Source organism: Liolophura sinensis, chromosome 1 (genome assembly GCF_032854445.1).
Source record: "Liolophura sinensis isolate JHLJ2023 chromosome 1, CUHK_Ljap_v2, whole genome shotgun sequence".
Lineage (NCBI taxonomy): Eukaryota > Metazoa > Mollusca > Polyplacophora > Chitonida > Chitonidae > Liolophura > Liolophura sinensis.
The window spans coordinates 49426141-49438356 of NC_088295.1; the positions used below are offsets into that span (position 1 = coordinate 49426141).

Below are 12216 nucleotides of genomic sequence, written 5' to 3' on the forward strand. Positions count from 1 at the left end.
CAACTCAGGTACATGACGTTATAATCAGCCAATGGTACGCAGGAACACAGCGTTCAACTCGTTCGTCCAATGAAAAGTCTACACACATCCTGTTTTGTGCGCAGAACGAAGTAAACTCTAAAATGGAATTATCGACCCGTAACTGACAGAAACTTGTGGTCAGTAGTTTACTTAACTATCAAGAGAAGTGCAAGTACTGTTTGTTGTCTCCGAAGGTTCATCCTTAAGAATTCAGAGCCTTCGTTTAAGGTTTAATTGCTGTTGCATATGGCTTCTGGTTTACCTTTGGCTTTGGTACTTGTACCGGTATTTGATACCTATTACAACAACAACACGGTGTTAATAGCTCATTAGTCACCAGCACGTGTTGCACTGATCAGGTGGTTGTTGAGCGAATTACCGTTGACCAAATCTGTAAGCACTTCACACAGATCAGCTGTGTGCCCCAAAATAAAAGTGATGTACTTGGTGACACTATGATGAAGCATTTAAATTCCACTTCAAAGAGAACATCAAGCATGATATCATTTAATTTCCACATACATGTGTGTTGAAGGATAGTCAACTAAAATAGCCACTTTGATCACTATTATATTGGAAGGCTGTTGACCTGCCTAACGTAAGAGTAATCTCAGACTACACCTTTCCACGATAGGGAGTCCACCTGCTTGTAGTAGGCCCTGGGATGATGAAGGAATCTTTTAATAGGCATAAGTCAAAATTTAGAACCTCTTTAAAATTGCGATTTCTTACGTAAAAGGTACAAATATTGCTTTGCAACGTAAATTCTGTGTAAGCTATTGTAAAATGAATTTCACCTAAAATAATGGAAAGGAATTACCAGGTTTAGTGATTGAAATTTTCACTTCTGTTAAAATCGCCTCGTGATCCCGGGGCTGGGCGCTTAAAGGGAATAGGTTTTTGATACCTCTGCTAGATATTATGGCGGTATCTTAAAATAGGGGGGCCTCCGTGGCTCAGTCGGTGAAAGCGCTAGCGCAGCGTAATGACCCAGGAGTCTCTCACCAATGCGGTCGCTGTGAGTTCAAGTCCAGCTCATGCTGGCGGCCGTACGTGAGAAGGTCTGCCATCAGCCTGCGGATGGTCGTGGGTTTCCCCCGGGCTGTGCCCGGTTTCCACCCACCATAATGCTGGCCGCCATCGTATAAGTGAAATATTCTTGAGTACGGCGTAAAACACCAATCAAAAAAAAAAAAAAAAATCTTAAAATAGGTGCTGTTTGTTCATGTATCCGCCCCACTATTCTGATCTGTAGGCCTATAAGCAGAATGTTTTTGCATAGAAAGTTGAAACATAAAATACATACCTGACATGCTCACATTTCGTGCGGTGTCATCTACTTTCTCTTGAATTTCTCAAAATCTGTCTAGCTTATCACTCCGCTGCCTGATTTTCCATACCAGTGTTCTAATCATAAACTCAGCGTTTTGACACGAAAATTGTTTTTATAGCTTACATATTGTCACGTTGCCCTGTCTACCTTTTCTCATGTTTCACAAATTCTGCCTGCACGTTTGTTCAACTGCTTTTCCATACCTTTGCCTGTGTTCTGTTTCAAGCTTAATGTCCTACATGTTCTATACAGCTTTGCCAAGATAAGGCTGCAATTTCGCTAAAGTGGCACAAAGCCATTCTTCATTCCAAATCAGTTCGCATATTAAGATTAATGATATTGTCACTCACTATAAAAATGTCTTAGCACAAGTCTTCCACATAAAATCAGCAACGATTTGGTATCGACTTTTAGTGGCGTCACTTATCATGTTTGTTAAATCAAAAGTTCACGGAAATCATTGAATATGGTAAATATAATATAAAAGTGAAAGACAACTTCTGGATAGTGTGCGATATACATGTAACTCCAGAAAGAAGCCGTTTATTTGGACAAAAGTGCATAGGGCTATATAGGCAGCCATTGTGCATTCAGTAAGGTCATATATAATACATGCATTTATATGCGTGAAAATAGTAAGCACACATGTTCTCCTTAGCATCCATGCCAGAGAAACCAGTACAGTTCCCTGCGCAAGTTTTTCCTGAGTGGCCAAGGGTATGTACTCCAGAGGTTCAAACATCACTGCAAGCTAGTCCTTATTTCAAGTTCATCAAAGGCTTGCATAGGTTACTGTGGGGATGGTTTCTGTCGTGCCAGAGATCAGATCTTTTTGCTGTAGTTACATAATTGTCTACAGGGCGGCTTAGAGCCCTGGCTGGATGAGTCACCCAAGTCATCTCTGCAAGCGCCAGTGAGGTCGTGTGTTCAAATCCAGCTCCTGTTGTTTCTGGAGGTGTCGTGTGGTACTGGTACCTTCTATGTGGGAGTGCTTCTGTTTGGGCTCCTGTTCCATAGCCATGTGTAATGTAAACTCTGAAGTTCGTGCTAAAACTGCCATACACACCTTCACCACATTTATGGGTACATGCACTTGGTGGGCTCTTCTTTTATTGCACTGGACTGCAACACGGTCATGATCAGATTAGAGTGGCCTCCCCTTGAATTATACCAGTCCGTACATATCCCACATTTCTATGCTATTGACATTGATTACTTATTAGCAATTTGTCGTAAGATCCATTGTCAGAAACGATAAATGTTGTACTGCATTTCTAAATTGTTACGGTACGTAAAGTTTTCTCTTGTGAACATTTTTGCTTTCGTTTTGGCATTCCATGAATGTGTTCCCGTGATGGGCCAACTTTGCTATTTTTTTTTTAATTAACATTAAAACACGATACTAGGGGCGGATGGGAGAGGAATTAAGTTGCTTGTCTTTTAGTTAGTAAGCGACACCATCGAGATGCTGGTTAATTTCAGTCAGAGGCCAGTGTTTCAATCCTGCGGGCAATCCGGTTTCTTCCAGCCATGAGTTTTTTTATCGAGCAAAAATCACCATTCTGTGTAGAATGCCCACCGGAATCGGAAAACCTCAACCATTTACACAATATAATTTTTTTATAATATAATGGCCGGCTTTATAGACCCAGTTTTAACGAACGTTGTCGTACGGTTAATCGGCACAAACTATCAGAAATATATATATCTGGACAGAACCATTTTTTTTCTTGACAACTACAATGTATAAAATTAATATAATGTGTTTTAGCAATGTTTCTTTATCTTATGTTTAATTGTCAGTTGCTTCCCCGCTATGCAGTTATATAGCATGTCGTTGGTTCCGCTTAATCTGTAATAATGACTTGTAATGATCACTCCATGTACGTGAACTGGAGGCCCTGTGCAACACTCTCTGCTATTTGATACCACTTTCGACTCCGAAATACAGTGCCAAGGATGTATCTCGGACACAAACAAAATATGGTGCTTTTGTGTAATTATTTCAAATGTATGAGTTAATTTCAGTGTCTGTTCAAGATACGTATATTTCGCAGTTGTGGCTATTAGACATCAGTAACGTCAAATTAGACATCAAACCCTACAAACGATATGGTCAATTTGAGCACGTGAGCAATGCAGGTGATACACGATGAATAACAACCAATGTACCAACAGCCACCTTCACAGATCAGTGTGGCCAAAGTTTTTTCCTCTCTCTAGCAGTATATGTCGTCTTAACATCTCGACATTCAGTGGCTCAAATGGATTCATTTTCAAAACAATAAGGTGATGATTTATAAGCGCGCTATCAGCTTAATTTAGACAGCTCCAAACTTTCATTCAGACCCATAGTATATAGTATTCATATATTCCGAACAAGCGTAACAGATTTTTCTTAGAACATGGACCTAAAAGTCCGGGAACCAAGAAGGATTTGTTCAAGATCTCAAGTATAGGCTTGAGTCCAAGGAAATGTGAATCTGACAAATAGGTCCTACAAACGGTCTTTCTTGAGTTTTGTATCACGTACCAATTACACCTGGCGCTGTCAAAAAAAAATTTGTGTTTTACGCCGTATATACACAAGAATATTTCACTTTTACGACAGCGGCCAGCATTATGGTGGAAGGAAACCGGAAAAGATCAGTTTAAATAGCATGGATGAGTAAATCAACAATGCAAGCCAGTATTAAAATACACTCCAAGCTACAATGGGTATTTTTGAGTGTCAGTTCCTGTGCTTTGCTCGTTTAAGAAGGGTTCCAATTAGCAATAATCATGAATTTAATAAGCATGATTTGTACCGCTGCATCAGCAAAACCAACGCTAATACTTTCCTTTGGATGCTCTGATGCAAGGTTTTCTCTTTCTGAAGTTTCATCTCCTGGACAAAGAATGAATAAAAAAGGATCAAATTTCTATGAGCCGTAAGTACTTGGGTTTAATTAGCGCCTCCGTCATATTGGTGCTAAAATATTCTCTGTGGCTTCGTCATTTGGGATCAACAATTCCTTAGTGACAATACTTGTACTTCGTCCTCTTAATGCGAAGGGCCATCACATAGTGCTAATTATCCCTTTAACTATCCTATAGTCGAGTACATGTACATCAACCAAACCAATTCTTTCGAGTAGTCTGATTAATGTTTGGCTTTTCTTAAAATTCAGCTCCTGTGAAAAAAACTGCTTAAGAAAGAGCCAAAATATGGAGCCTCATATCCAGTTTAAGTAGCATGGTTGAGTACATGAACCATTGCTAATATACATTCTACGGTATATATAGGAATTAAAGATCAGTATTTTGGGTTCCCAGCTCGTTCCCAGCTCCCGGTCTCAAGAAAGGGAGGAAGCAGCGCTAAATTGGTATTTCTATCTGATTGTGAAGTAATAACAGCTCACGTATGTTCATAGCTTTAACATTTGACACATACACATTTAACTTTTTTCCCCTCAGTCAATTTACCTCGGTATATGTCAATGCTTAAATATAGTACCAACTTACTATTTATTTATTTGATTGGTGTTTTACGCCGTACTCAAGAATATTTCACTTATACGACGGCGGCCAGCATTATGGTGGGTGGAAACCGGGCAGAGCCCGGGGGAAACCCACGACTATCCGCAGGTTACTGAAGACCTTCCCACTTACGGCCGGAGAGGAAGCCAGCATGAGCTGGACTTGAACTCAAAGCGACCGCATTGGTGAGAGGCCCCTGTGTCATTACGCTGCGCTAGCGCGATAACCGACTGAGCCACGGAGGCCCCAGTACCAACTTACACACCCACTAGCACTGTGCATGGCTTAAGCAGAATTTGGTAAAAATGCAGTGATGTTAATTGCAATATATTAGGCGTCACCTGTCTGAAATTACTCAAATGCTGTATGGCGTCACCGTGGCCGAATGGTAAGCGTGCCAGCGCAACAGAACGAACCGGGTGCCTCTCACTAATGCAACCGCTGTGAATTCAAGTTCAGCTCATACTAGCTTTCTCTCCAGTCACGTGGGAATGTCTTAAAGCGACCTGCAGATCGTGATGGGTTTATTCCCACCAAACTGATGGAAGCCGTCGATTGTATAAGTGATATATTCTTGAGTACGGCGTGGGACACATAAAAAAAAAGAGTCAAATCCTGTGTTGTCATCACATTTAACAATTTAGAAACAGAACGCTCGCCCGCGTCAGTAACCCTTTATTCATGTCCTGTCGTGTTTGCGGGAACTGTTGGACTTGTCGGCCAGCAGGGTGTATCTCCGACTGAAGTCCTTGCATCTTCACCAGGATCATCCGCGAACAAAGGCTTCGTCTTCCTCTTTTCTTCGCTCTAATGAGTCTTTCCTTGGCTGTCAACCAAAAGAATTATAAAAAGCTAAATCGGTGTTTACGATCATACATTCATAAGCAATCACACTTTCGTTCATGTACTGCTATTATTACTGCTATATTATCTTTCGGAATTTCCCGTTTTCGTAACACAATATTGTGTATTCGGCTTATAGGCCTAGCGTAGTTACGTTAATCGAAGTGTAAAGTGTAACACACACATACAACTCGAGCTATACTATGGACGGGCGTTCCAATTCGATAATCGCAAGACCTAGGTCTACATGTATTTCTAAACTCTACAACATCAATTTCCAAAGGAATAAGTATGAAATAATTATATAGTATGCAAGTATGCATGCATGCTTGGGGTTTATCCGACCCGGCTTTGTTCCCGGGGTCTCCCGATATATAAATAGCAACTTATGCTGGTAACATGTATACAAGACAAACAGTAATCAGTTTCCAATGATGCAGGGAAGGCATTCGATATTTTAGGAATGATACCCAAATCAAATTTCAAACTCGTAGTCCTTGAATAATTTTGAGGTCGAATACACTAAAACATAATATCTCTGCCGCGCTTAGATTGCAGACTGATAATAAAATCAACATGTGGATACAATACTAGCACTATGTCCATGTAATACAAACACCATGTCGAGGTAATATAAGCACCATGTCGATGTAATACAAGCACCATGTTGATGTAATACGTCATACAAACACCATGCCGTTTTCCATGGAAAAGAGAGACAAGTTCCGAAATGACAACAGTTTCTTCACCTAGATGAAGATGAGCAAAGACCGCAATGAAATGAACCTGAACATTGATCTCTCTGGACAGCCGCGTCGTTGTCGGTGCGTACACCAGTGGAATTGCTTTGTGCTTTGGGCTTAGTGACAGCTGGCTTCCGATTTTTGCAGCAATCAGAAAATATCTATTACAGCTTCTAAATGATTTGTTTCATGTATCTGCACAAAGTTATTTATTTAAAGAGGTACATAGTACATTGGTGGGGATTATTTTTTGGCCAGAGGAATTGCCGTGTTGAGAAATATCACTTTGCTGGAGTCCCTCAATAGATCATGCTCTGCTGGAAAAAAGTGTTTGAAGGCTACATAAACAGAAATTAGCAGCATTCTTTCAGGCTGACGTAGGTCAACCTATTGGGTATCCTTAAACTCTGTTCGAAAAACTTACTAAATTGGTTAATGCGAACATAAACGATAATAAGTGGTAAATGTATGTTGTTTGTTACGGCATCATGTGTATGGAGCTTCATCTAACACCACATCAATATCGCTAATATATAAGTGAAATACATTTGTTGTACAAACCTATACATGTGCGTCGCATACGTATTAATTAAGGTGAATTTTAATATTTAGAAAACTTCGCCAGACTTTAGTCGCTAAAATGGCGATTTCATGAACCAATGACTCTTGCCAACCAATGAAACCACTGTGTAAGTCAGTTACCGCCGTTGGTTTCGGTGTCCAAGCTGGACGATCACCCAGTCTTGGCCGTCATTTGTCACCAAACTGTAACGCCTGATTAGATGGCGGCGCTTTCGATATTCTCAGTTTGCCCGATTTTGGACTTTCGAAATGCGATATCTTGGCTGTTTTGGGAATTGACGTTGCGATTATTGAGCCGGGAAGGACATTTTGGTTGACAACTGGTATACGAATGTCTCTTTCGACGGCAGATAAAATATTGGCCTACAACAACAAAAGTCGAAGACACCATACATGATACTCCACCAAGTCACAGTATACTGACACGAGGTAAACCAGTCCTGTTTTCTTGCTCTAACCTCTCAGTACTGAGCGCCAAGTCTTTGGTATGACCCAACCTGGGTTGGATTTCAGTCCCTCAGCTTCAATTAGCGGCAGTTTTAAAGACAAGGTTGATGCATTTGTTAGTTAATGACACCCTCTTCTCAGATCTACGTTCATTTGGAAAAGAAGATTCTAAGAAGAATTCATGTCACTGTACAACGTGACAGCAAACTCTCGCTTTACATAGCTCCCTAGAAAGAAAAAACACGTCCGTCCCGAATAAAACGTAAACCAGTGTCCTTCAATAGAAACAGTCGGGTCCTTGGGATATAGAAATAACTCACGCTTGATTGGTTAAAACTGATAAGGTGGCGGCGCTTTCGACATTCTAAGTTTGCTCGATTTTGATCTTTTGAAATGCGATATCTTGGCTGTTTTGGGAAATGACCTTGCGATTATTGAACCGGGACGTCCAGTTTGGTTAACAACTGGTTTACGAATGTCTTTTTCGACGGCACACTTTTTAAACTTTATATTGGATAATTCAGCGTTCGATGCTTGATTGTTGCCCTTTCTTTAATTCAGCCATCAAATCTGAGTTGGCCTTGTCTACATGTATGTCATTCAACTCACGTTTAGCTCCATGAGCTCTGCAGCTTGGCAGCTTTCCTGCTCTGAGGCCGAATCAGTCTCTTTTCCCGTGAAGAAATACCCGCGGATGAAGTGTGAGAGACAGAGAGGATTAACCTCCCTTGGATTTGTAAATCCTGAAAAAAAGGTTGTGAAACAATTTCAGATAAAAGGCTTTATTTAATAGCTCATTGTTCCACAAATGGGCTGTATAAGAGTTGGATATTTTATATTCAGCAGACGTGCGTTATGATAAAATGTCTGATATTATGCCTTATACACATATAGGCGTTGTCTAATGACAGGTGCATAACAGCAACGACAAATTTGAACAGTGTTTGCATCATTGGCTGTTGAATTTATTTATTTATTTGATTGGTGTTTTACCCCATACTCAAGAATATTTCACTTATACGACGGCGGCCAGCATTATGGTGGGTGGAAACCGGGCAGTGCCCGGGGGAAACCCACGACCATCCGCAGGTTTCTGGAAGACCTTCCCAAGTACGGCCGGAGAGGAAGCCAGCATGAGATGGACTTGAACTTACAGCGACCGCATTAGTGAGAGACTCCTGGGTCATTACGCTGCGCTAGCGCACTAACCAACTGAGCCACGGAGGCCCCCCTTGTTGAATTTAGAATCATTCTGAAGTGCAAATACATGATAATTTAGAATTGAATTAAAGACCAAGAATCGTAAGCTAAGACGTTGCCATATAGTAGTTACGATCTACTTAGCTGATAAGATTTCTTTGTGGAACATGGCACGCCAAAATATTTGACGATACAGTGTAATATGCTCAACTTCGAATGACGAAATGATGAAGACACCCAATAAATAATTATCAATGAACTTAAAAGACAGCTAAATCAGCGAGTCAAACTTATACAGGAAAAGTGTTTAAGATGTAATTCACTCAGTTATCGAAGTGGTATCATCTCGACCACATCAAAATCTCATGTACGCACTAGTATTTGTACACGCGTATGGACCAAAACGGAAAACGCGTGCGCGCACGACTCTTTACACTCCCTTGAGTTTTTCTCGTGTGCACGCGAGATTTTCGAGCGTTTTGTTTTCTCGCTTGCACTCGACATTTCGAGGCACATGCGTGTAGAAATTTGCCATTTAATGGTGTCATTCTGTTAGCATTTGTTAACGTGGGCGTTGTAAGTTTCGCGCGCTTGTTCCCGTTTTGTCCCACACACACGTGTAGCTCGGGTTTATATATATGGTCGAGACGTCCAGGTATCGCGTGGGCACTATCGGCTTCCATACTCACCGGTGATGGCGCTGACGACAATGCAGACGACGACTGCTACAATGACACCAACTGATGAATAAGTTGTGAAGGACAAGGCGTACATCTTCTCCAATCCAACGCTGAAAACGTAAAACACAAAGTACATGTAATTTACAAGCATGGTGAAACGAGTCAAATGAAAATATATCACCAGATGTCCGTCAAATGACTTGAAGGCTAGGGTTTCAAACGTTTTTCGGTGAAATAAATGCTTTCTGAATCAAACTATTGGAGCCTGCTGACCAAGTCATCGAACGTGCCGCAAGCACTGAGAACGGGGAAATCTACAAATTCTCTGATCAGGGTTGGATTTGAACCCGCATCATGTGCCCCAACTACTGAAGCCATAAGCAGTATTAAAGACGACACAATACATCGCTGAAAACATAATACACTTACCAGGATTCCGGTGTTTTAAAGCCTCTGTCAGCACTGCTGTTGGAAAAGAGAGACAGTGAGCCTGTGACGTTCGTGGGGCAGGAGTCGGTTCCGCCAAGTGGAAGCCAGGGTGACTGGATGCCTGTGAGCTGTGCCCCCAGGGTAATCCACATACACATCCCCACACCACTAAGTCCACCGGCTAACGCGCCCTGCATGAGGGGATGAGGTTTAGTACCCATACCAATTGGTAACATGTTGTTTACCAGTTGGCTCTGAATTGAACAGTGCTACCCGAAAAGGCTCTAGCATAGTATCAGTCTATGAAGGCCGATTGTAAGGCGAGCTTCGTTCCACTGTTCTATACAATGATAGAAAATGGCACGAAAGTACGGAGAGATGGAACGATAGCGCGAAGCGATGATACAATATTGCAAAACGATGCCACGATAGCACGAAGCGATAAAACGATGCTGGGACAGTTCCATCGCTTTTAAATATCGTGTCACCGCTTTGCTCCATCGTTTAATTCCATCGTTCCATTGTTTTGCTCTATCGTGCCACCGCTTCGTTACATCACTTGATAGTATGGTGTCATCGCTTCATTCCATCGTACTATCGGCCTTACGATACAAAAACAGCATGCAGTTTACATTATATGATCGCTAATGTTCATTTTAACCAATTCAGTAAGTTGTTTCAATGAATACAAGAAATTAGCTCGTAGTTTTTTTTATTCTGTCAAGCATTCTGCAAATTTTTATATTTAAATAGCAAAAATATTTTCTCAGCAGATCACGTTCTCGATTCGCAGTCTAGTGTCATGGAACACGTTCATATCATTCAACGTGGAAATTTTCAGTAACCACTGACAGTTCATTACTGCAAAACTATGGTTATCAATCAACCTGTCAATCAATCAATCAAGTTGTAACCGAGCAGAACCAAATTGTAACCAGTTGGCATCGCAAGGAAAGGTTCAGCTTGGTAACAACCTGTGGGGTTTACCTTTGAGTTTGCCCAGGGTAAGAACGCTCCCGCCAGAAATACTCCCGTCATAGGACCGTCAAGTGACCCCAAAAGAGCGGTGCCCACCTGAAACAAGCTTTGTTGGAATCATCCTGGTAACTTGGACCGACCCATCCCAGCAACATGAACCGGCCTACCCAGGGAACAGGGACTAGCACATCCACAGAACATCGGCCTGCCCATCCAGGGAAAATAAACCGGCATATCCAAGGAAAATGAACTATACCATTTAGGAAAAATATATTAATTTAACAGGGGTGGGTGAAACTGTTTCTCGCAACTTTTCTTTACAGAAATTCTTTTGACTTGGCGACGAGGTTATAGCTACAGAAATATAGCTTACCTGTGTGATAGGTCCACCATAGGCCATCACCATGAAGGAAAAACCCACCGAAATTACGCCGAATATAACAACTGCAATAAAATTTAAATTTAAGAGTTGAAGCTTTCGTATACCAGCCATCAACCAAAATTGACTTCCCAGATCAATACTGGCCAAGCCAATTCCCAAAACGACGTTTAACACAAACCACAAAAGAAGTAAGAAAGTATGCAAGTACGAAATTTGTTGGAGCTATTCAACACGACAAATATGCTGCAGTAAAAACTGATAGTTCCTTTGTAGTTTGTCTCAAACGTTGGTTAGGAAATTGCGGTCCATTATTATTTTTGGTTGGTATACGAATATCAGCTGATAGATTCAACCAGTTTTCATGCGAACACAAGCTTAAGAGCCGTTGGAGATGCACTTTCACAAATACGGAATGGCACTGAGCTTGCCTTAGCATATGCCTAAATGACTCCCAACGATGCAGAACGCAACTATTCCACCATTCAACGCGAATGTCATACGGGATTGGTGGCATCCTTTACTTACACAGGTCGTCTCGTCATGGACCATAATGCGATGGTCTATCGCTGTAACCACAAAGACTTGAATTCCAGACTTACCTGGTGGAGTTTGGAAACGGAGGATTATCCCCCTGTCATCAAGTATCGCCCCAGAAAGGACAACGCTAATGCGGATGCTTTGTCGAGCATTTCATCTTGTATTTCCATACAACTGAAAACTTAACCAAACCAGAATACCGGTACTTAGTTTCAAATGTTTCCGAAAGTAAATGCTACACCGTTGTACCACTCAGTGACAGCGTGACCGACAGCTTAACAAGAAGACAGTGTTATACGAACTGGCTGATCGACTGGGTTATCAGTGGTAAGAAGATAGGAACAAGAAAGATAAAGGTGTTCCTCGCCAGACCTGTTTGCCTGGAAATGCCTGCCACTATTTCGAGTTCAAGATTGTGTTCTGTGCAAACGAGATACCGAATACTCACAATTCTTCCCAGTATGGTTCCTTGTCGAATCAAACAGTCTGATCATAAATGTTCTGACCACCGCACATGACAAC

The 12216-nt window shown here is 41.4% G+C and overlaps 1 protein-coding gene across 1 annotated transcript; it reads right to left on the reverse strand.

Annotated features, from left to right (window-relative positions):
• Positions 1-5539: 5539 nt before the first annotated feature.
• On the reverse strand, positions 5540-11823 carry LOC135461863 (sodium-dependent multivitamin transporter-like). Its single transcript, XM_064739125.1, has 7 exons — positions 11757-11823; positions 11149-11219; positions 10785-10871; positions 9798-9988; positions 9378-9478; positions 8098-8231; positions 5540-5699 (listed from the first exon to the last, which is right to left on the reverse strand). Exons 2-7 carry the CDS (start codon positions 11179-11181, stop codon positions 5640-5642), a joined length of 606 nt encoding a protein of 201 aa, XP_064595195.1. The 5' UTR covers positions 11182-11219; positions 11757-11823; the 3' UTR covers positions 5540-5639.
• Between the last annotated feature and the right edge of the window lie 393 nt (positions 11824-12216).